Source organism: Juglans regia, chromosome 11 (genome assembly GCF_001411555.2).
Source record: "Juglans regia cultivar Chandler chromosome 11, Walnut 2.0, whole genome shotgun sequence".
Lineage (NCBI taxonomy): Eukaryota > Viridiplantae > Streptophyta > Magnoliopsida > Fagales > Juglandaceae > Juglans > Juglans regia.
This window is the reverse complement of record NC_049911.1, coordinates 13,426,416-13,452,898: the sequence shown is the minus strand read 5'-3', so window position 1 is coordinate 13,452,898 and position 26,483 is coordinate 13,426,416. Positions and strand designations below refer to the sequence as shown.

The following is a 26,483-nucleotide window of genomic DNA, read 5'->3' as shown; positions in this document are numbered from 1 at the left end:
ACGGGTATGCGACTTGTGCAAGTAGAAGTTAAGAACCTCTTTAAACAGGAGAGGGCGCTACATCTGTTATGTAAGGCTATACGCCGTTGATTTCTTTCCCTTCACCAAGAACTTGTTTACAAAACGAAGATTTACAACTATGAACTATATGTAGAAAGGTAATATCAAAAAAGAAAACGTTTAGAGAGTAATGAATATATTTTACAACTCGGTGATGACATTCCCAATAGAGGTTGTCTTGTAAATCTTCATCTCGAGTATGGAGATTGATAGAGGGAAAACCAATCCATTTCTGGAGCGACAGTGCTAGTCTGAACGTGGCAACAAGAAAGTGAAGCCTGTGTTCTCACGAATAAGCGGCGGTGATTCAACATCGGAGATGTCTATTTGTTCCATGGACTTTGATAAGTCATCAACTGAAAACGGAATACTGCACCAGAGATGGTAGTAGTGGCAGGTAAGTTATCATAACAAAGAATCAAACTGAAGCAGTCACAAAAGGAGAGGTTGATGGAATCATCACATAATTGAATGTTGTCACTAACCTTGAATCGTCATCCAATAGGAATGAATTACTTACTGCATTGTTAGAGTCTTCTGTCATGAGCACCCTCATACTGGAAATAACCTAGACAGAAACATTAAGATGGTAAACTCAATGTTGGTCAGTTTTGTGGAAATGTTTGTAATCTTGTGAAAAATGAAAATCGATAATCCTGTAGAGACAAAGATCACTCTGGACATAGTTTGGTAATGACATCCATCAAAAACTTACATCCGAGGACACGCTGTGCGTGCCATACTTATCATCCCAGTACATTGTACTGATCCGATATTGCTGCTGTATACTGAGGACCTGTAAATTGCAAAATTAGGTTCAATGAGATCCTGGGAAGAGGTGAAGTTGAATTACTAATTTTTGGCCAGTAACGGCAAAGTAGAATGAAGTATATCCGTTGCTTCTAATGCATTTCTCACTGGGCATAGATCATGGCTGATTTCATCTAGTGTTTTCTTTGGTTTTTGATGTATGACCTGAATCAGAAAATTGGATATTTCAGAAGACTATTAGTTGCTCCACCATTGTAATAAGCAAATCTGGTAGAAATGGAAAATAACCAAGAACAGAAGAAGGATACCAGAAACCCAATAGCCTGTTTAATATGCTTGAGCTCATCCCAAGAAGAACCTGCATACTGATTTTTTTTTTCCTTTGGTTAATTATTAGAGGTATATCACAATATCAGAGTATGTGGCAGTGAATTCAAGGTACCTCATCTGTGGCCGTATAACACCAATGTTCCAATTCAGCCAGCCCAGCTTTCACGTATTCACCATTACTGAAGGAACAGCACTCTCGCCTTAACAGAAGACTGTATAAAAAATGGTCTATGCTAAATGATAAAATATAAATTTCTACTAGCATTAGATTTACAACCCAAAAGCAAAATGAAATTGTGGCATAGACTCTACACCTGTTGAATAGCTGAACATTGATGAAAGAAAATATTTGTGTGAACACCTTACGAACTAAAAATGGGGGTACCTAGGAGAGAAAAGAAAACAATCTTAAGCAAAAGTTAATTTGCTGAAAGTACACTCAAAATGAAATTCAGTAAAACCAAATATATGAAATTCATGATCTACCAAAACAGGGTTTAGTTAATCCACCAATCATGGTCAGCAAAGCCAGAGTTGGCTCATCAGGGTCCCAGCCTACGTCAACTAGTTCCAACACTGACAAAATACTTCTATCTTATGGCGTGAAAAAAAGGAACAGAGCTAAATGAAATTCCACTAACATGATTTTCTTTCAAAGTGTTTAAGAAGCTTCCAAGGCTTTTCACTATCCCTTGCCAGTGAGCAATTAAAGCTCGCTGGGCTTCAGTGTTTGCAACAGAACGTGACCCCTTAACCAAGCTTACTCTGGATGTTCTTGGTGCCTGTTTCATCAGATTCAAATAATAAAGTTTTTAGTTTAAAGAATTTGATAGGAATAAAGCAAGTAAAATAATTTGATCAACCTGGATGCACAATCCAAGCAATGGAGAAATTTCTTTCTTCAAATTATCTCGAATCATTCCATAGATCTTTTCCACATATGCTGTAAGCTGCTGTTTAAAAAGCAAAGCTGGGTACTTGGCTTCAACTTGCCGTAATGTATCCACCCCACCATTCATGTTGCCATTGATTAAAGAAAGATTGATTCCTTGTGGAGCACCGCGGAAACTCTAAATGAAAATAATGCAAAAAACATGAATCAACTGAAGAATCGAAGTTCCATTAACAGCTGTAGATATTGACAAGAAACTTATAGTTACTTGTGTCATCCTCCCAAATAGAGTAGCTGATGAAGAACGGCGTCGTTGTGGAGCCATTCCAGCTGCACCACTTGCTTTCAATGTGCGCTGGAGTAGTAAGAGAAGTGTTGATGCATTGGATAGCCAATAGGCTAAGATATCATTGTTATCCTGGGTCTGAAATCCAAATGGAAACAATAAAGTTAAAACAGGTTTCTGAAAAACAAAACAAAGTACTTGGCGTATAAATTTGGGTGTTAAAAACCTCAATAGCATTGCCAATTGTCTGAATGATCCGATCAAAAACACTAGTTCTCTCAACTTCAAATGATCTCCAGTGCAGAAGGCATTTATATATGATGCAGGCAGCAATAGGCCTAGTCCCTGCAAAGCCGAGGTGCTGTGCAATACATCGTATGAGCAACTCTTGGTTTTCCTGCTGCTTCTCATTTAGGGATTTTTGGGGTTTCTCCTCTATTTCAGAAAGATCCCTTTGGTTTGTTGAAGGACTATGCAGATCCTGATTTATTTACCAGGTGATCAGCAATAGAGAAAAATCAAGCAGGAACACTCAGATAGCTCATATTACAAGTTTACTTTTATAATCTATATCTTGTTTCTTAAAGAGTATAAAATGAGAAAATGTTTTGGAGAGCTTTGCTTACCAAAGCTGCCCTTGCATCCATTCCAATATGACTGTTTTCAGGACCTCTCTGCCATACATCAAAGAACCAGATAATCTCTACGCTATCTGGGACAATTAGTCAATCACACATATTATGCTTAATTAATTACCTGAATGATTGATCTAGAGCGTCCTGAGAGGAACTTGTTAGGTGCCATGGATACAGCTTGTTGACGTAACACTTGATTCTCCGATTCTAAATTGGTAAGCTTCTCTTCTAGCCTAATCAATGAAATCTAGATGTCCAGTTAAGTACGAAAAATTAAGCAAGTGATGACTTTTTTAAAATCAAATTATGCAAGATAACTCCCTCTTTAGAATGGCCATGACGAAAATTGAAATTTTAAATATGTGAATTGGTGCTAGAAAAAGATAAATGCATTTTAATATGTTCCAATGGTTTCATACATTCAATAATGTAGTTTATCCTAAAAAGCCAATGATTAAACATTGGGGGTTGAGGGGATAGTAGGAATAACATGCCTTAAAATGGCTTGTCACAATCTTACTTATCATTTCAAGAACAGCATATTTTCGGTTCTTGCAGATTTTCTTTTGTACGTAAGCGTGCTAATTTGTATGGAGTGTCATATGCAATTTGAATGGCCCACTATCTCATATTGAAATCTGATCTTACAATTTACAGTCAGTGGTAATCTTTATGTTTTGTTTTGCAGCTTGATGAAGTAATGTATGAAGAAAGATAACGATCCTTAATCATAAGGACCACAGTTGGCATTGCAATAACTACTCAAATTTAACGTGGAAAATCAAATGGACCAGTAAACAGTGCCACTCAGATAGATGTTCATGCCAATTTTAATTGTTTCTGCCAAATGGAGTTTCCAAGAAGTAAGCATCCTATCATTTAGATGTCTAATATTCACTTTAGTCAAGTTCACCTTTTTTTTAATCTTTTCCATCTTTTCCTTAGTTTATTACATCTAATGTGTGACAGGTTTTGCAAAGAGGTTGTGAGTAAGTTTATTGCTATTATTACTATTGATAAATTGGCAAAAGGGAATCCATTGGGTGTAAGGGGAAGATTGAATGAGAAGAGGGAGTGACTGAAGTTAGAAGTCTGGAAGTGTAGGCCTGATCTGGGTTGAGCAACGATATTACCTGTAGGTGGAATAAAATGGTGCGTATGATTAAGTGATGCGGTGTGTTTCGGAAGGGGGCAACGATATTAACAGTATGAAGATCCAAAACGGTGCATAAAGGATTTAAGTGAAACGGTGCAAGAAGAGAAATAGATGCAGGGGCTTTTCAACTGTTGTGTTTGTGTAAATGGCTTGTAAACTACGTCCTTTTACTTCTGCATAGGAAACTTGTATAATAGACTGAAAATGCGAGTTTAGCTTTAGTTCTGAGTTATTGAGATTTAAGTGTACTTTGGAGGTTGGAGATTCCTCGAAAATCTCTTCCAAGAATAAGAAGGTTCTTGGGTTCCTTGTTCATTGTTTTGATTCTTGATTTTGTTAGTTTTCATTCTTGAAGTGGTTCTTGTTGTGTTCTTCTTACTGGGAAAACTGAGGAATACCATTACATTGGGTTTCTGTCTGGGTTTTTTTTTAATCACTCTAATGAATGAAAAAGCGTTACATCTAGAATTGAATTGTCTCATCAATCATTATTTAGATGTAACATCACTTCTAAAACTTAACTACAAAAAAAAAAGGGTAAAACACATTTAAGAATGTCAATATATATGCTTCTCCATTTGGGATGTGCTTCTAGTATCAACCATATTCGTCGAATAGTTGTGTGAAGATGCCAAACTATTTCAAGAGTCGTGATTTTTTTTAGGCATGATAAGTATGTGAAACTTTTATGTAAAACATGTGAAAATTTCTTTACATGTAAAATAAGTACGAGTGTGCCATTCTTGAAGAATCATATCACCTGGTCAAAGATTCCTGGAGCTGATGAACTTTGTTCTCTGTTTCTTGTAATTTTTTACGTCGCTCTTCACTAGACTCTTCAACTTCACTGTATTTTCTTTTAGAGTCATCAGCTCTTTGTCTCTCTGACTCCAATGATGCCTGTGTTGGCATGAGCCCAGTTTAGATCACTAGTTGAAATGGCCATGATATATCCTTATGTTTAAAATAACATATAGAATAAGAATATGTCCTTGTATGCATACAAAAAGCCAAAGAACTTTATGAACTCTTTGGAAAACTTTATTGTATCCATTCATTGAGTGACCAAAAATCTGCCATGGTGATGCCGAATAAATAGTGTAATAAATCAAATTGCAACATGTGACCATGTACCATGTCTTGTTACCTAAGTCAGTTAGCCATTTCATTGACAAAGCAGTGTAAGTTGCAGAAAATGTTGAACTTTTCAAATCTCAAATGATCCCAATGGAAGACGACACATTATAAATTTGACAAGATGTCACCACTTATTATCTGAAATGATTTTTTTTTTTTTTTTTATATCCAGCAACCTTTGTACCACATGTTGCCAGCTAGGTCGCCTTATCCATTTCAAAAATTGTTTAAAAATAGTACTTGAAAATTATCATTATTAAGGTTAAGTGACTTGAATCTATCAACTGCAAGAAAAAGTTAAGATTAGTGTTCCCCAATATTATTACCACTGTATCCTCCTCTGATATTTGGAATACCTAGTCTTGTAAATTTCGCATGGCACAAAAGAGATCAAACAAGTATTCATCTTAACAAACACAAGAAATGTGAAGTAACTTCTTCCTCTGTTGAATTGCCAGAAATATTCTGTCTTAACTTTGTAACTATCAACCATATACGTCAACCACAAAAGTTTCAATTATCATGACGTGACACAGTTATGTGAGATGCAGATTGTCTTTAAGAACTTTATCACCAATAGACGGGTTAATTTACCATTTCATGCATCATATATGATATAACCAAAAAACTAGTTTTATTTATATATCCCACAGAAGACATTAGCTGCAGTTTTTGGTAGGTTTCTAACCTTGAGGCTCTGCACTTCTGCTGTTAGAGAATCTATTTTTTGGGTATCTTCGACAAGAACTTGAGTTTCTTTGATAACAGGAGGTGCTTCTTCAATAGCCTGTTTTGCAAACTCTCGTTCCTTGACAAGTAACGCATTTGATTCATCAACTTTATTCCGCAGTTCTTGCAATGAATTCTGCAATTTTGCTATCTCCTGTGCTTTTGCTTCCTCTAGGTCAGTCTGCATATGTGACATTAAGGAATGAGATAATATACATATAGAAAAGCAGAAATGAGTGTCTCTTCTTCAGATGGTGAAAGGTCAAACAAAAGTCACTGAAAATCTTTGAAGTCTCAAAGCATATTTTAATAGATACAAAAGCAAACGGTGCAATAGCATAGAGCTTCTTTGCAAGGTGTCATAGTGTATGCTTCTATGCCTAAAACTACCTATCTGTAGAAAATCAGTATTACCCTTAAACGTTTTTCCAATTGTAAACGCCAAGTGAGCTCCTCCACTCTTTTTTCAAGCTTATCCTTTGCTTCTTTAAGTGCACCGGTTTCCCTTGCAGCCTGGAAAAGATTGCCCATAGATGTTATATATAAAAGAAGATATAGGATATATAAAAGAAGATATAGGATATAATTAACAAACAGGGTTTAAAAATTTCTCAATGTAGAGAAAATTTACTTGGTATTACCATGCATGACAATAGTGGGATCAACATTCTTTTATGTCAATTATTGAATTAGTCAAATAGAACGGAAGAGACAAACAGTATGAGACTGCACTATCACACACACATGCTAAATAGCTCCATAATCTTGAAAGATTTGATATTACACCTCAACTTGTTTGAATGAGTATTTAAGAGAACGATCATATTTCTTAATGGAAAATGCTAGTGGAGCCCCTCAAACTTACCGCTTGATTATTTTAATTTATTTATTTTTTACTTAATGGTTAAGGAAGTGACTATTAGTGAAGTTGTGTATTTTTTATTTTTTTTCTTAATGATTAAGAATGTTAAAAAAATGTTGAAAAGAAAATAGAAGAAAAAAGAGAAATTTTAAATACACTAGCGGTACGCCAAGCAGTAACTGCTGGGCAGCCTGCTAGCCAGCACCCTTCTTAAATTCTATCTTTACTATAGTTGGGAAACAGAAGAAATAAGATGATGATGACTATGATGGTTACAACAAGAAATAACATGATTCAACCTTTTAAGATGCCAAGGATGACATAAAGAGTCACTAGTTTTTTACATTTCCATTGTATCTTTGATCCTTCCAGTATCATTTACACATACGTATAATTTTGGAAAAGAGCCCTGGTGTACGTATTATGCTGTATACCATCCTATCATCAAGTCAACATGAGTGCATGTATTATGACTGTGATGATATCTATGCCTATGAAATCTCACTTTCTTGTTTGTTATCTTCCTTGGATGAAAAAAGTATGACTTAAGGCACCGAATAGGAAATCTTATCTTGGGGGGTCAATAGAAACAATAGGCCAAAGTATGAGCTTTTTGACATAATGTATAGTTTCACATATAAATAATACAAAAATCTTTTCAACATACTTGTCAACCTAGGCATATAAAGCGCATGTATACGATAGTGAAAGATACAAGTTACAAAGCTGACTATTAACCTTCAGTAATTGAGAAAAAATCTGTGCAGTGAGATGAACTCTTTTTTACTTTGTATTTTTTAAATTTGTGCAAGGATAGTGCCATGCATAACCTTCTCCAGATATATGTTTTTATATGATATTGCAGGAAAATGTATAATGCTAACCATTTTGAGCTTTCGTAGTTCTCTCCTTGCAATTTGTCCCCTCCATCTGCATTGTGTGACTATTGAACCTCTCTTAAGCTTCCTATAGTATGATGCAGCTTTATGACAACGCCATCTTGCCTGCATTTTGTTAGAAAGTGAGTTTTCATTTTTGGACAGTGATAACAGTATACGAGTAGATTTCCAGGCGAAATAAGTTTTGAAGTGTATGACCTGAACAAATATAGCAGCTTTAGTTCGTTTTCTGAGTCTGAATTCTTTACGAGCAGCCAATGCCCTTAAACCTGTTTGCAAGACAAGCATAGAGAGATGGAGATTGCAATAGGTTTTTCTGGCTTGGTATCTTCGTATGTGCTTCTGAATTTTCACAGCAGTTGCCTCCTTTTTCAAGAACTCAAAAAGTTTGCAAGCCAGTCTTCCTACAAGTAAATACCAAATAAATAAGAATATCATTCCATTAAGGGGACTATAAAATTAGCATGTTTGGATGTTTGGAGCATCTCAGAATTTTGTGAATAGTACTGAAATAGTTTGAGCGAAGATGTTTTATTGGGTTATGGGAAAGGAGAGAGAAAAAGTTGAATAAAAATATTTTTTAAAATAAGTATTGTATTGGACTTTGTGAAAGTGAATAGATGAAGTTAAAAAATTGTTTGAATATAATTTTTTAATATTATTTTTATTTTGAAGTTTGTAAACATTGTATTGATTTATGTGTTTTTTTTTTTTTTTTTTCAAGTTTGAAGAAATTGTATTGATTTTTGTATTTGGATAATGATTAGGTAATGATTAGATGAAAAAATTGAAAATTTGAAATTGAAAAATGTTTTGTATTTGAGTGATGTTTGGGAATGAAATTATGAGAAGTTTTGAGAATTCTAATGTTTGCCAAACATCCCTAATTCTCCCAAGAAAAATACTTCATATAGTTAAAGGCTCACCTCTACATATAGATTGCAAATCTATTGTAGCCTTCCGCAGTGCAACAAAATGTCTACGAGCAATATGAGTTCGAATGCGCCACTGAATAGTTTTTGCCGCACGACTAAGTACCTCAGCCCTCCGTGCATCGAGTTCAGCCATCTGACCAGCTCTTAGGAACACTTTTGTTTTGCCTATCTGAAAAACCATTTTGCCCCATTCAACAATGCCTTTGGCCACAATATGGGATTAGATCAATGGACATTCATTATAATTAGAAACATATACATCCATGCATGCATGGCTTATACATAAATAAAGCCCTGCTGCAATGCGCAGTGCATGGGCGTATGTAACACTGAGAAAGCTTAAGTAATTATAGAAGCGTGTACGAGATTGAATGAAAGAGAAGCAGTAATACTTTATCAGCAGTTTCTAAAATCAGCAAAGGTACTCCATGTTTTACCTGAAACCCTTTAAGCCCCTTCTTTTCCAGAATATTTTTGCAAACAACCTTTTCGTTGTTTCTGCACATAATGAAACACATCAAGAAAGTAGAACTCTCATGCAATTAATTATATGTAACGAACGTCAAGAGTTACAGGTCATAATTTCTTTTAAACATGAATGGAAATATATGCGAAAAGAGTGTACTTACGTTCCTTCTAAGACCTCTGGAGCAAGAAGACCAAATCGATTTATGAATTCAAAGAAAGGACGACGGGTCGGGTATCCAGCACAACTGATTCTGATTGCCTCTAAAACACCCTACAAGGACAAACATCAGTCCAGCAGAATACAGAAAGGGAAAAGAACAAAAAAGAAATAAAACTAAGAGAGATGGATATGTTTTCAGAACACCAGCTTGAGAGAGAGAGAGAGAGAGAGAGATCAAATTTTACTCACACCACAACGCAGTTGTTGCATGATGCTGACATTCTCAAATATGGCAGGTTTTAGAAGGTTATTTGGCTTCACACATCTAATGTAGTGAGGTTCAGTAGAGTTTAATGTTTCCAGCAATTGCTGTAGTTGTACCTACAAACGTTAATCAAACAAACTTTAGTTATCAAGTTCTTGCAGCATAAAAAGGTTTGAAGTGTTAAAAGAAGCGAGATGAGCTGATGCATGCAGATGCATTACTTCAAGTGTAGTATAGTTTCAGGCATATCTACAACCTTAACCACCAAGATCACAGAATCAAAGTACCTTAAAACGAGAACCAATAGAAGAAAACTTTGAAGATTTAGTTGTTTCTTCCGGAAGTGGAGGGAAAAGGCCTGCCACAAAAGGACATGTGGAAACACCCAACAAGTCTTGATGTTCAGGGACCACATAGTCCTTGTTTTTGTCCAAAAATTGGTCGGATTGATATAGCACCTGAAACAAAAACCAGGGTAAAAATTACTATGCCACAGTAGCCCACACTAGCCACAATTGATGCCTTGGTAGTCAATCATACCTCTCCAGCATAATGAGCAATGGTGAAATTCGTGCGAGATAGTTTTGGCTTTATGAAACGCTTGTGGTTTTTAAATGTTTGATACAGCTTGTTTGCAAATGTCTCATGTGTTGACTTCGGAAACATGCTGAAAAAGAAAAGGGACGACTTAGTAAGAATGAAATGAAATATCTATCTGGTGTTCGACTAGGAGTTAATCTGGAAGTTCAACATAATACAACAAAAACTTGGGCATTTCTTAGAATTTTCTACCCAAAAAGAGAAATGAAAACAGCAACTGAACTAATGTAAACTTCCTTTTAGAAGAAAAACTAAAGCTTCATAGAAGAAGTGAAAGAACAATATATTACCAAGCCTCATCGAGTAGAGCAATGATTCCACCTGGTTTCTGCAAAAGATAAGCATTACAAGTAGAAGACATGAGTTAAATACTAGCCCTGAAGCAGATATTCAATCTAAACTTACACAATGGACCCAACAAGCTACTCAAAACTAGTGAAAGAGCACTGCAAGCTGACATGTTTAGCATATGCCTGTCTACTAATAAAAAATTTGGAAAAAAACATTCCTACAGAAAATTACACTGTATGAGTTTGGAGGCACTATTACATCAGAGCAATTGCCATGATGGTTTACCACTCATCCACCTCTATGGTGATTTAGTTTGAAGATAGAACAGTTTATATCGTATTTTTCTCAGGAAAGAGGTACCCAATAAGGAAGTGTTTACAAATACACTCGAAAGTAACCTTTTGGCTAGATAAATGAAGTGTGGACTTGGTTCCTTAATGATATCATGTCCAGACTGGATCAGATAACAAAACAAACGGTGAAGGTTGTTAATGGAAGGAAGGAAGATTGACCTTTTCAATAAGATCCAATACATCTTTATTATCCACAAACTCAATGTAGCTCCAATCTATCTCCTCTTTCGTGTATTCTTCCTGTTCCATCTTGAAAACGTGCTGAAAGTAATCACCAGAAAGAGTTAAGTTAAAAAGAATGAATAAACTGAAGCACAAGTACTCGATTTGTTCTAGAGACATTACCTGGTTGAAATGTTGCTGCAACTTCTCATTTGTGAAATTAATGCAGAACTGCTCAAAACTACACATTGTATGGTAATATCAAATTGTAATGAAATGTGTAACTCATAAGAATTATTTGCTTGAATATCCTCAACAATATATGCACGGATGTACATGTATGTGTATGTATAACTATATCTATCATACTTGTGAGATGTTACCTGTTAGTCTTAAAGCTCTCAAAACCATAGATGTCGAGAACCCCAATCAAAGATTTTGAATTAGGATCCTGTCCAATTGAGACATTAATTTTATCGACCAACCTGCATATAATCAGAAAGTCATGCAGCATTAGATGAATATCTAAGTTACCATGTCCATAGTGTTTCACATAGTGATCAAGAACCATTTTGAAAACCTGGTGATAAATCTGAATGTATCACCACAATAGATATTGTCTTACCAGTCAAATAGTCGAGAATATACTGTCTTAGCTAAAGCATCTCGGCTAATGGCTGCACTTTGAGGATCAAGGCTGCGTTTTATGACTTCTTCTGGGGTGATCATGACACGCTTACATAATGCATCTTCCAAGGCCACAGCATCACACCTGAAATAAAGAAAAATTCTAACATTCCAACCGAACGAGAGGGAACATATAAGAAAATGGACCATGGTCATATTATTAGGATGAAAGTACTACATGAGAAGCTCTGCAGTCATTCTAAGATGGAATTTGGCTTGGTCATCTTTTGGAACGGATGAATCAACTTCCTTCCCCTTAGCAAACTCAATATTGCCAAGATGAAGTATTGCAGCAACCACTCTGAAAATTGCTTCCTGTGAGTGAGAGGTGAGTGGTTAGAAGATATTCTTTCTTATCTATGCAATAAGCAGTTAATGTTTCCTTTTGAAAAGGCTGAACCTGTTCCTTTTCACTAATCCCAACAATGTCCATTGCTCTCCTTGTGGCAAGATAATCATGAGCATCACTTACACCAACCAGTTCATAACAATTTGACTGGTTAAGGTAGCGAAATGATTTAGGGTTTCCCAACTTGTACTTCTCAATTTCCTGTCAACAACATAAACGACTTTAGACGAATGTTCGAATCAAGTGATAATTTGAAAACCACATGAAATCTTCCATTCCAAAAGGAGAATACCTCCTGTGGTGCAGCACAAAGAAGGTAGAAGCAGTGGTAGTTGCGTTCAGGATCAGAAATTTGGCAAACACGAGACCTCTCCAAAAGGTAAGTTCTGATGGCTGCGCCTGAGATTCTTCCATGCTTATCAAACTGGATCTCTACAAACTTTCCAAAACGGCTGCAACAACATTTATTTATAGAAACAGGATCAAACCACTCTGACTAAGGAACTGACTATGTGTATTGTTAGCATTATTTAGATTAATGGACCTACATAGATTAGGAATTTCACATTGTATAATTGCCTAACATAAAGTTTGGATAATATTTGTAAGGCCAAATAAATGTGATCAATAAAGTAACATAACTAGGCCAACACATCTCTTGAAGCCCATGATTTTGGTCAGTTCATGAGCATAAAGTGGTACGGGCCCAATTCATGTGTAGAGACCCATTAAGGACTCATGTAATTCCATTGTTTTACGATGGGCAAAACTGGAATTTTAGAGGTCATATATATAAGGTTATGGTCCCCACTCCAGATTTACTTTTTACTTTACACATCCCATCATTGTGAGTTTTTACCAAAGAGTGAATATTGGACGTGGAAGATCATACTGCTGCACTCTTCCATCTAATGGCTACAGGTACGCACTTTTATTATATTTTTCCACATGGATTTGACAAGAGATCTTGGAGTTTTCGGAATTTATTCAAAATCCAACAAGTGGTATCAGAGAAAACTTGTCAGATCTGTGCGGAAATGAAGTTTTTATTTGTGATATACGTTTTTTGTATCTTGCAATTTTTTCACCACTCCAGTTCATATTTTTTTTTGATTTTGGAGTTCTTGGTGAATAAGTTTTTTGTACAGTTTATGTTTTTCTGTGGCTGTCGTTGGTGTGTAGCCCACCGGAACTGTCAAAAACCGTCACAATTAGTGGCTAAAAGTGTTTATTTTTATTTTATTATTCTCGATTTTTTACTAAAAAAGGGACTGCCGGAGACATGGGAGGCCGCCAGAATGTTTTCATCGGCGTCCCCTCATCAAGATCTGACGGAAAATGGTCTGTTTTGACCGGAAAGGTGGCCGGAATGGTCTCTGGAACAGTGGCAGCGCCGGAGTCCTTTTACTGCTACAGGAACTCGGGTTATTGAGTTAAAGAAATCAGGTAGGGTTTTTGGTCTGAATTGGTCTATGTTTAAAACAAGTCTTGGGCTTGGTTTTGTATGGTCCAATTCGTGGGTATGAAGAAATAAATTTAATTGGGTTTTATAAGGCCCTTGGACCCATGTGTAAGGCATTATAGAAATCTGTGGGCTAAATTGACAAAGCCCATGCGTATGAGACCAACCCAATTACTTGGTTGACTCAAAATAGTTGACTTGTTGACCAACCCATTTGACTAATTGACCAACCCATTTGATTGGTTGACTAACCCGGTTTGACCCGGATCCGACAGTTTTTTTTTTTTAAAAAAAAAAAAAAAAAATCTTAATGGCAATTCATACATGTGACTTGGAGAAACTAAAGTGATATGTCACCTAAGTGATTATTGTCATAAAATTTTCTCCTTAGTCATATAAAAGTTTAATGAGTTGCATCAAGTTACATCTATATTCATGTGAATGACAATCAGCCCAAAGGAAGGTTGTCATTTGGCCGGATCTTAGATGGTATAAGGTGATTATTTGTGAATTGCATTTTTTTTTCTTTTAAAATAAGCATATGCATTCAATAGTCGGCCCAAAGGAAGATTATTGTTTGACCAAGTTGTATAAATATTTATTTTAGGGATTAGCCTATGCATTCAATAGTCGGCCCAAAGGAAGACTATTGTTTGGCCAGGCTAATTTTGCATTATTCACAATAATCAGCCTTATAAGGAGAGGACCACTTGCATGTTGTAATTATTGTCCAAAGACTTGATTGCAATGATGCACTAGGTCTCTCATAAGGGCCCACTATTATAAACCATTTTTTTTTTTTAAATTTTGTCATATTATCTAATTGATTTTGTTGTTCAATTGGATTAAAGTTTGCATGACAAAATTATGGTTTATTTTTCTTTATATTTTGTGATTAATGAGATATTTATTTATTGTGAGTTTCTTTTGTTTTCTTATAGTGAATGCATCCTCGATATCTGCCAATTTGAATAACATTTCAGTTCTTACTGGATCAAATTTTACAAAATGGAAAGAGCATGTTACTATTGTTCTTGGGTGTATGGATTTAGATTATGCGCTACGGGTTGATGAGCCTCCCAAACCTACTGATCAGAGTTCTGCTGATCAGAGGATAGCTTATGAAAAGTGGGAGTGCTCTAATCGCATGAGTCTTATGATAATGAAGCATTCTATTCCTGATTCTATTCGAGGTGCAATGCCTAAAGAGGAAAATGCCAAAAGGTACCTGAGCCAAATAGCAGACTGATTTGTTGTATCGGAAAAGGTAGAGACAAGTACGCTTCTTAGCAAACTTGTCTCAATGCGCTATAATGGCAAAGGGAACATAAGGGAGTATATTATGGAAATGTCCAATCTTGTTACTAAATTGAGAACACTAAAGTTAGAATTTTCTGATGAAATTCTTGTGCATCTCATTCTGATTTCTCTTCCTGCACAATTTGGTCCTTTCAAAATTAATTATAATACTCAAAAGGAGAAATAGACTCTTAATGAGCTCATTGCTCATTGTATGCAAGAGGAAGAGAGATTGAAACAAGAAATGACAGAAAGTGCTCACATGGCAGTTTTTCCTCATGGAAATCAAGGCACCAAGAAAAGAAAGAGGAATGATAAAGTTAAGGTAACTGCGGATGCTGGAACTTCACAGCCAATTGTGCAACAAGAACAGGATAAGGTTTCTACCTGTTACTTTTGCAAAATGGATGGCCATTTGAAGAAGAATTGTTTCCAGTATAAGAAGTGGCTTGCAAAGAAAGGTGATTTTTCTATCTTTGTTTGCACAGAAATAAATTTGGCTATTGTACCACCTAACACTTGGTGGATAGATTCAGGAGCTACTATTTACATAAGTGTTACTATGCAGGGTTACCTAAAATGCCAAAAACCAAGTGATGCAGAAAACTTTATTTACTTGGGGGATGACAATAAAGTTAAAGTTGAGGCAATTGGAGTCTATAGATTAAAATTGGAGTCTGGTTTTTATTTGGATTCGGATGAGACTTTTTATGTGCCGTCATTTAGACGGAGTTTAATTTCTGTTTCTTGTTTGGACAAATCTGGTTTTTCTTGTTCATTTAGAAATGGGAAATTTAGTCTTTTTCAAGATTCAAATGTTGTCGGTACTGGCTCTTTAATTGATAATCTTTATTTACTGGACTTGGATGCCTCACACTTAAAGACAAACAAAACCTTGCATGTAAATAGTTGTGGTACAAAGAGGAGATTGATCAATGAGAATTCCTCTGTATTGTGGCACAAGCGATTGGGACATATCTCAAAAGAGAGAATTGAAAGGCTTGTGTCAACTGGAATTCTTAATCCTCTTGATTTTTCAGATTTTAAAATCTGTGTTGAATGTATAAAAGGAAAGCAAACAAATATAAGAAAAATAGGTGCCAACAGAAGTTCAGGCGTCTTAGAAGTGATACATACTGACATTTGTGGTCCATTCCCTACGGCATCTTGGAATGGTCAACAATATTTTATCACCTTTATAGACGATTATTCTCATTATGGGTACCTATTTTTAATAAATGAAAAATCACAAGCACTCAACCTTTTTAAGGCTTATAAAGCTGAAGTTGAAAATCAGCTTGATAAGAAAATTAAGGCCGTTAGATCTGACCATGGTGGTGAATACTATGGTAGATATGACAGATCAGGTGAACAACGTCCTAGGCCTTTTGCAAGGTACTTAGAAGAATGCGGCATCGTTCCTCAATACACCATGCCAGGGACTCCACGTCAAAATGGTGTAGCTGAGAGACGAAATGGAACCCTAAAAGACATGGTTAGAAGTATGATATCTCATTCTTCTTTACTAGAATCACTATGGGGAGAGGCATTAAAGACCGCAGTTTACATTCTCAATCGAGTACCTAGTAAAGTAGTAGCTAAAACCCCTTATGAGTTATGGACTGGAAAGAGGCCTAGTATTAGGCATTTACATGTCTGGGGTTGTCCAGCTGAGGCTAGGCCCTATAAGCCAAATGAAAAGAAACTAGACTCCAGAACAGTTAGCTGCTTCTTTATTGGATATTCTGAGAGATCGAGGGGTTTCAAATTTTATTGCCCTTCAAGTAATACCATTATTGAGACAGGTAATGCCAAATTCATTGAGGATATTCAGGATAGTGGGAGTTCACAACTTAGAAATATTGTATTTGAAGAGGAACATGTTGAAATACCTCTGACAAATACTGAAGGTGATGAGATGGTCACACCTGTCTTAGTACAGGATGCGGATGCGGATCATTAAATCATTTCTGAGTTGCCTCTAACTAATACGGAAGAATCTGAACAACCTCAACAAGAAGTGTCATTAAGAAGATCAAATAGGGAGAAGAGATCGGCAATTGCAGATGATTACATTGTTTATCTCCAAGAGCATGAGTTTGATATAGGATTGGAAGATGATCCAATCTCTTACAATCAAGCCAAACAAAGTGCTAACTCCCAAAAGTGAATAGATGCAATGCTAGATGAGCTAAAGTCTATGAAAGACAATGACGTTTGGGACCTTGTCGAATTGCCTGATGGTATTAAACCAATTGGTTGCAAATGGGTCTTCAAGACCAAGCAAGACTCTAAAGGCAATACCGAAAGGTATAAAGCACGTCTAGTTGCAAAAGGCTTTACTCAAAAGGAAGGCATTGACTATAAAGAAACTTTATCTCCAGTTTCATCGAAAGACTCTTTTAGAATTATTATGGCACTTGTAACTCATTATGATTTAGAGCTTCATCAGATGGATGTAAAGACTGCTTTTCTCAATGGTAACATTGAGGAAACAATATATATGATGCAACCAGAGGGCTTTGAGACCAAAGAATCGAGTCATTTGGTTTGCAAATTAAAGAAATCCATCTATGGTTTAAAGCAGGCATCTCGTCAATGGTATCGAAAGTTTTATCGAGTAGTTTCCTCTTTTGGTTTTAAGGAAAATACTGTGGATCAATGTATCTATCTTAAGATTAGTGGGAGCAAATTTATAATTTTGGTGCTATATGTCGATGACATTCTACTGGCAAGTAGTGACATAGGCCTGTTACTGGAAACCAAGAAATTTCTTTCAAAACACTTTGAAATGAAAGATCTTGGTGAAGCATCTTTTGTGTTAGGCATTCAGATTCATCGTGATAGATCACGTGGTACCTATCACAGAGGGCGTATGTCGAGAAAATACTCAATAGGTTTGGCATGCAAAATTGTGCATTTGGGGATGCACCCATTGCAAAAGGTGACAGATTAAGTTTGCTCCATTGCCCAAAGAACAACATTGAAAAGAAGCAAATGGAGGATATCCCTTATGCATCAGCTGTAGGGAGTCTCATGTATGCTCAAATTTGCACACGCCTAGATATTGTGTATGCAGTTGGAATGCTTGGCAGATATTTGAGCAATCCAGGCATGGATCACTGGAAAGCTGCTAAAAGGGTAATGCGGTACTTGCAAAGAACAAAAGATTATATGCTCACATATGGGAGGTCAGAACATCTTGACATCGTTGGATACTCAGGCTCCGATTTTGCTGGTTGTCTCGATAGCAAGAGATCCACTTCAGGGTATGTTTTCATGTTGGCTGGAGGAGCCATGTCATGGAAAAGTGTCAAGCAGACACTTATAGCTTCTTCTACCATGGAAGCAGAATTTATTGCTTGCTATGAGGCATCCAATCAAGCAATATGGTTGCGAAATTTTATCACTAGTCTTCAAGTTGTGGATTGCATTGAGAATCCACTAAAGATTTATTGTGATAATAAGGCCGCTCAGTTATATTCCAAGAACGACAGGAGTTCGTCAAAATCTAAACACATTGACATAAAGTTTCTTGTCGTGAAAGAAAGGGTTCAGAATCATCATGTGTCAATTGAGTACATTAGTACAAATCTCATGGTTGTGGATCCGCTCACTAAGGGCTTACCACCTAAAGTGTTTAAGGAGCATGTAGCTCGTATGGGAGTGGTTAGTTCTAGTGACATATTTTATTAAGTGAGAGTTTGTCTATTATGTACTTGATTTATTTGATACTTGTTACGATCGTGTTTTGGTTTATTGATGATTCTAAGATTGCATTTCTTTCAAATTGTGGTAATACGTAAGGCTTGAAAGTATAATGCAGGGACCAGTTGGAAATGGGCATGATAAAGGATCACATTACATGAAATTTCCATGCTACACATTTGTACTTGATCTATGTTATTGATGATGTTTAGTTTTGTGACTATGGATGGGTCCTGTCACGATAAATGTGACAATGACCGCCATGATCCTATACTAATATTATTCGATGAACCAGATTGTTTTGAGATGATATCCATAAAGTCTGGCAATTATAGTTTGAGCTCGTAAAGTTTATAATGTTTGATTTTTCAGAAATCTATGTGGTCCAAGTGGGAGATTGTTAGCATTATTTAGATTAATGGACCTACATAGATTAGAAATTTCACATTGTATAATTGCCTAACATAAAGTTTGGATAATATTTGTAAGGCCAAATAAATGTGATCAATAAAGTGACATAACTAGGCCAACACATCTCTTGAAGCCCATGATTTTGGTCAGTTCATGAGCATAAAGTGGTACGGGCCCAATTCATGTGTAGAGACCCATTAAGGACCCATGTAATTCTATTGTTTTACGATGGGCAAAACTGGAATTTTAGGGGTCATATATATAAGGTTATGGTCCCCACTCCATATTTATTTTTTACTTTACACATCCCATCATTGTGAGTTTTTACCAAAGAGTGAATATTGGACGTGGAAGATCATACCGCTGCGCTCTTCCATCCAATGGCTACAGGTACGCACTTTTATTATATTTTTCCACATGGATTTGACAAGAGATCTTGGAGTTTTTGGATTTTATTCAAAATCCAACATGTGTGGCTTGTTATATATGACATAAAAGGGGTTCGCTCAGGTCAGACTGATAATCGCACCATCAGTGAGAAATCTGGCACCAGATATGCAGCTATTTGGCTAAATACTTATTTTCATTACATCGGCACAGTATTATGAAACATCTCTGGATTAAAAACCTCTGAAGTTAAAGTTAATTGATTAGTTGGATGTGGAGGGGAATAAAGTCTGCATGTAACCTTATTGCTTAAGTGGAAGAATGTCTCACCTGGAATTGTTATTCCTTACAGTTTTAGCATTTCCAAATGCCTCAAGGACTGGATTTGACTGCAGTCAGATCATTAAATGCAAAATGAAAGAAATGTAAACAATAGTAGATAACATGGAGTAATGGGAATTTCATTTTAAAATGAGATCTAGGTTATTGAACATACTTCAAGAACTTGTTGCTCAACTGTCCGTCCTTCAGTAGCAACCCGACCTCCTAAAAATGCAAGGTATCGCATAAGCATTTTCGTGGTCTCAGTTTTACCAGCTCCACTTTCACCACTGACCAGAATTGAATTGCTTTTCCCCTCATTGATCATTGCCCTGATTTTAGTATAGGCATTACCATTGAAAGCTGGTTCGCTGATAAAAGAATCAAATGCCAAAAAAAAAAAAATGGAGAATGGGGATAACCTGTATGCAACATCAGCAATTGCAAAAACATGAGGGCTTAGTTCTCCAAATGGAGCTCCTTTGTATTGTTGCATCATGTGAGCATCATAAATATGAGGAAGTCTTTGGAATGGATTTATGGCAATTAGAATATTTCCAGTATAAGTCTGGCACAACATAAAAGAGATGCATATTGTTACGGAGACCAAGGTTTCATAGAAAATAGTGATTGCTGAGAATGATAAGTTTTTGCTTTACTTGATAAATATGGAGGGAAGGAAAGCTTACATAGATTTCATTCAGTTCATATCTAATTTTTAAGTTCTGCAGAACTCCAGGCTCATGCAAATAAGATAGCTTTGTCATGTCATCAACTCCACCAGCAGGAGCTTCCATATCTTTTGGATAGATCTTTGATAGGTTTGCAACAACCTTAGAATTATCAAAATTGAAACATGAATCTCAGCATCTAGAACAGTCTTAAGTAAAACATATAAGTAATAGAATTTTGTTTAAAAGGATTACTGTGAAGCTAAGATCTGTTTTCTAGTTGATACTACAACTGATACCAATAGGCAAAGTAGGGGATAACTATGACTTACAAAGTTTTCTCAATGTTGATTGTAGAGAAAGAGAAACATGTTCATTCATTGTTGTTAAAAGGAAAAAAGGGATACCTATGACTCTCAAGGCAGTACTTAAAGTTGTTTGAACTGTTTATGGATCATGAAGCACAAGCAAGCCAAATTACATGAATGAGATAGAGAGAGATTTTCTTATGAACATTCCGGAAAACTAAATAAAAAAATTTAATGGATATGGCTTGAAAATTCAGTAGTCAGTAATGTAATGCTCAACGGTGGACAGAAAAGAAATGCTGCTAGTGCTAATATAGAGCTCCCTTTTCTGTGCATCTTTACTTTTTCTTTCCCTTTCCTCATTCTTTCCAGTATCTAACTGGGGGCTATAGACAATTGGCAGGGGCAAATGGTAGATAACCAGAAAAAAAACCTCATTAAGCCATCCAAATCATTGATGGGGACATAGCAAAGAATCCATTGTAGTCACCAACTATGATAAAACACGCAACTAGAAGCTAGTTCTTTGTATGGTAAAATTTAATTGATGTACAAAATGGTGAAAAACAAAAAGACACCTGTTCCTCCACCGCAACCCATAATATAAAGTCAAAAATGCATATTTAATTTGTCAACATGGGGGACTAAACATCAAGGATGCAATTATAATGTTAGACTGAAGCACCAGTAACAGCTTATTTCTATTCCAATCAAAGAACACAGAAAGAAACTAAATGTAACTGGACACCTTCTTCCCATTGGTAGTCTGGATCTCAGCTTCCTGTCCATTAATCTTTGACACCTGCCCATCAATCCAAGCTAAATCTGGGTCTTCAACCCAGACATGGGAACCTACAATGATATTCACCGGAGTTCCCTACAAATGCATGCAGTTATCAGAGCACGAAATTATTGTGTAAGAAAGTTTATTTAAAACTTAGTTATAGACAAAAAAATAATAATAATAAATAAATAAATAAAACTTCAACATAGCTCTGAATATAATTATGAGAAATTTTACTCTGTGCTAATAGAAACTTTACATTTACGTTAAACCATGTATCAGGTGTTTTAAAAGAAAGTTTTAACTTTTTCCAACACAGTATTGTCTTCAGAACACATGACCTATGCAGTTTTCCACATATAGCTTCAAGCTTAATATGTGAAGAGTATAGACAGCTAAATGGTAGAATACCCGATTGCAAAATGGTACAGAGAGTAGCTGGCTTATTAAAAAACCAAATCCATTGTTCATTACAATCCCATTGCTTCAATGCAACCACATCTGAATTTCCCAACACCATCTGATTTCAGCTAACCTTGTTTGCCCTCCTCGTCTCTCTTTTCTTAAACCTCTTTTCCTCCTCCTCTTATCTTATAGACTGATTACAAGTTATATTATTTTGAGTTACCAAAACACGCATTATGAAGAAATTGTTGGTGACTACATCTTCATTGGAAATGAACTTTGGCCAATCTACCAATTGCAGGTTACGCCTCTCAATCCTTGAAATTTGTTAATACTTGGCTGTAAACCACCACACATTAAGGAGGTTTTTGTTCCAAAACCCATCTTTCCAGTATTCATATATATTATTAGTCTAAGAATACAGCATTAGTTTTAGCTAAGAAAGCATAGGAGCAACCTCACGATCAAAACTCTTCATAATCTTTTCCCAAGAGTCGTATATTCAGTGTTCTCCAGGATGTTAATCCTTTATCATTATCTTTAACTGCTGGTATTGTTACCCTTTGGCAAAAGAAAGGACGCTCTGAAACTTTCTATCAAGTATGTTACTTTAGATCAAACCCTCTTTATGGCTGATTGATCAGCTGGTTCCCTTCAATGGTAAATGCTAACATCTGTTCTAAATCCCACAAGCTAAGTTTTTCCAAAAATATGCAAATTAAACAATCATTCCTCACCGTTTGTTCTAGATATTAGTGTATGGGAAGGGTTTGCTCCTGATTTTACTCAATCTGTTATATGGGTGGATAATCATCGTTTGTATTGATACTTCTGTTTTAATGGAATTGTTTCTTATAAAAAAAAAAAATTACAATCGCTCCTTATCGTTGTAATTATGTATTCTCATGCTGTAAAGTTTCAACATATAGTTGTCTTAAAAAGGATAATGCTCCCATAAGATTTACCAAACACAAATTAAGGAGAAATGATTGAGCATTAAAGTATACTGAAAAAGTAAAGACGACTAATCATATTTAGAAACTCGTAATAACTATACCAGTTACAATTAACGGGGGCATCCAAAAAAGTTCAACAGTATAGTTTACACCAAAATAATTAACTAAAACAAAATGGAGCACTTAAGCGCAGCAAGCATACCATTTTTAAGATTTCGATCAGAGCTCAGCCACGCATAAGCTCTCGCTTCATAAAATTCATCGGATTGATTCAAACATTCTTAATCACAGGAAACAAAAAAGGAGCCCACCATCTTGGCGAAAATTGAAATATAGTCAAGTATGGTAAAACAAAACGCAGGGAAACGCCAAACTTCTTGATCATCGACACTACAAAAGGCAATGACCCTTTCGACGATAATCAATAGAAACAAAAATGGACTCAAGAATGGTCGAAAAGAAAGCCGAGAAATGCCATTTTCTGGGAAAAATTGGCGAGGGAGTGTGGGGGAGGGGGAGAGAGAGAGAGAGAAAGAGTAACCCAGATGTATGCGTGGTTTGGGAAGGGAATGGCGGGATACCATCCAAAATGGCTTGTGGGGAGTGACATTCTTCGAGAATACCATTAAGTTCGGTTTGCTTCCCTCTCGTTTCGCGCCAATTAGTGGCTACTAACCAAGTCCTCTCTCTCTCTCTCTCTCTGAGTATGCCTTTCTCAACGGAATGTGAAAGTGTTTCTGTACAACGTCTCGCCAGTCGCCACAGTGCAACTGGTTGTACTCCCAGCTTTTAAAGCTCATCCGTATGGCCGTTGGATTGGGTCCTAGAATATATCTTAACAATTTCTCAACATCTCATCTCACAGATTTTAACGATTTGCTCTTTTTCTTTTTTAAAAAATAAAATTATTATTATTGGTTTTGTAAATTTCAGAAAGAATAATAAAGAGAAGTTTCTGAATTAAAAAATCAATGCCAAAACCAGAGAGGTCGAAACAATGATTGAACCTGTTTAGTATTGTAACACTCACCGAATGTTACGTACATTTGTAGCGCAATGTCCACGCAAGATTTGCATGGATTAACAGAGATTCATAAAATAAAAACTAAAATGTAATAAAGTAATATAAACTAGTTCTATGCGACAAAATTACTTATTCAAATGTCTAAACATAACTAAACACATGTGGCAATAACACTTATTCAAGCTCTAAGTCTTTGGAATAATAATCTACTCTTGCTCTGTATTCACGCAATCATAATCTGGGATATTAAAACATAATAACAAAATAACAAACGAGTCAAAGACTTAATAATAACGCACCATATTATAAACTTAACTTAGCTTAACATTTGGCTTGACTTTGATAACTTTCATGCATAGCCATACATACAGTGTTACATCCCATTCTCCCATTGAAATCTTGGAAACGGTGCGCTATTAAAGTTGACTTAATTTTTTTTTTCCTTAACGGAGCGATAGATACAAAAGATTTTATAAATAAATAAAGTCAAAATTTATTAAAATACTTGAAATCTAAAAGAGAGTTTGTAATTACCCACCAGAAATTTAATGAATGAATTTCTTTAGATTTTAAGAACGTCGTGAAAATTCCAGAAAGGTGTGACGAATCAAGCAATCACGTGGGTTTTAGTCTATCAGCTTAGTCAGTTCTTACCCACTTAGGTGATAGAAACATGATTTTATTTATTTAAGGTACTTAGGAGTATAGGATTGAGAAATAGTTTGGGCCATTAGTCTTAGATGAATATTTAGGATTTTACGGCGCAATAATACAATTTTCGTTTTCTAGATGATAGTTGTTTGAAAACATGTTTTTATTCGAGGTGCTTAGAAGTTGAAATTTGCGAAATGAATTGCACTATGAGTTTTGCAGAATTATTTAGAATTTTATGGTGCAAAGCTACTTTCGCCATTTTCAGAGTAAATAGTAACACCAGTGTTATAACCTAGTCTAGTCATTTTCAAATCACAATGTAGATTGTCCAAATCAGTCTAAAAAAGTTTTATTTAGACATTTATTTGGCAAGATTTAGTCACACTTGGTAAAAAGTATAGGACACTTAGCACCAAGAGGAACCATGAGATGAAAATGTGAAGGAAAATCAAGCATTGTGATCATGCCACCTAAGCCAAACACTATTTCATCCAATCATTCATTTTTGTGTCAAACCAAAAAGGGTTTCAACCATAGTGAAATCCCAAATCTTTGAGATACAATTGAAACCCCGAAACCTTAGTGAAAACCAAAATCCTAAGAGGTTTTCCCAAACTCCAAATCGTTACCCCAAACCCTAAGTGTTGGCCAATTTTAGCTTAGTGTTTAATCACTTGATTAAATCACTTATACAAGCTATTAATCATTCAAATTTATCTCATTACACCCTTATTTATTCTTTCATATACCTTGGTAATTTCAATGGGCTAAAATAAAATTGGATTTGGGCTTGAACTTAACCGAAACCCCAAAGTGAAGCCCAGGAAACCTCAAAACTAGGCCCATCGGTAAGGCCCATCTTAGGTCCACCAAAAGCCACCACCAAGGGAGGCTTCTTGAGGAAGTTTATTCCCCCTCCCAAGGTCTAAACAAGGGCTGACACCAGCACTCATTTTAGCCCTCAACAGTCATTTGATAGAAGACATAAAGTGTAACATCCCGCCCAGAAATTTAGTAGATGAATTTGTCTAGACTTTAGGAATCTCGTGAAAATCTCATAAATATTTCATGAATCGAGCAATCGCATAAATTTTAGTCTGTCAGCATAGTCAATTTTATTACTCATTATGATGCCACAAATTCGATTTTATTTATTTGAAGTACTTAGGAGTGTAAGAATGAGAAACAATTTGTGACATTAGTCTTAGAAGAATATTTATGATTTTAAGGTGCAATAAAACGATTTGTATTTTTCGAAAAACAATTGTTCGAAAATACGTTTCGATTTATTTAAGGCACTTTGGAGTTGAAATTTTCAAAACGAATTATACTTTGAGGTTAGTAGATTATTTATGATTTTATAGTGCAATGTTTATTTTTTGCATTTTTCGGAGTGCATAATAACTTCTGTGTTAGCACCATGTGGCAAGTAATCCAGTCGTTTTCATATCACAGTGTGGAATGTCAAAATTAGTGTAGAAGAGTTTCATTTGGACACTTGGCAAGATCTTAGACACACTTGGTGAATAGTTTAGGATACTTGGCACCAATTGAAACTATGAGATAGAAATGTGAAGGAAAAGAAGGACAAATCAAGCTTTGTGATCATGCCACCTAAGTCAAACACTATTCCATCCAACCATTTATTTTTGTGTCAAACTAAAGAGGGTTTCAACCCTAGTGAAACCCCAAATATTTGAGATCCAATTGAAACCCCAAATACCTTGTGGAAACAAAAACCCTAAATAGTTTCTCAAACCCTAAATGTGGTTGGATTTAGCCTAGTGTTTAATCACTTGATTAAATCACTTCTACAAGCTATTAACTACTCAACTTCATGTCATTACACCCTCATCCATTATTTTATACCATAGAAACCGAAACTCGAAATCAAACCCTATTGAAACCCCAAATAAGACCCAATCAGTTTAGGCCCATTAAGGCCCACCAAAAAGCTCCACCTATGCACAAATTCTTGAGGAAGTTTCTCCCTGCCATGAATGTACTTTCACTATCTAAGTCAACCCCAAATAATGGTTGATGGGCGGGCAATCAGCCACCTCACC

At 35.8% G+C, this 26,483-nt stretch overlaps 1 protein-coding gene across 1 annotated transcript; it reads right to left on the bottom strand.

Annotated features, from left to right (window-relative positions):
- LOC109000365 (myosin-11-like) lies at positions 1-23,469 on the bottom strand. Its single transcript, XM_035682878.1, has 37 exons — positions 22,942-23,469; positions 21,343-21,471; positions 20,305-20,448; positions 20,038-20,183; positions 19,791-19,947; positions 19,625-19,683; positions 12,320-12,479; positions 12,079-12,228; positions 11,857-11,993; positions 11,617-11,763; positions 11,375-11,476; positions 11,175-11,232; positions 10,989-11,090; positions 10,476-10,513; positions 10,126-10,252; positions 9,873-10,043; positions 9,570-9,701; positions 9,322-9,431; positions 9,130-9,190; positions 8,684-8,861; positions 7,743-8,161; positions 6,411-6,509; positions 5,956-6,177; positions 4,891-5,030; positions 3,096-3,207; positions 2,966-3,013; positions 2,566-2,820; positions 2,322-2,477; positions 2,025-2,231; positions 1,803-1,943; positions 1,476-1,546; positions 1,274-1,373; positions 1,140-1,196; positions 979-1,035; positions 776-856; positions 546-628; positions 1-430 (listed from the first exon to the last, which is right to left on the bottom strand). The coding sequence occupies exons 1-37, from the start codon at positions 22,942-22,944 to the stop codon at positions 307-309; spliced, it is 4,683 nt and encodes a 1,560-aa protein (XP_035538771.1). The 5' UTR covers positions 22,945-23,469; the 3' UTR covers positions 1-306.
- Positions 23,470-26,483: the final 3,014 nt, after the last annotated feature.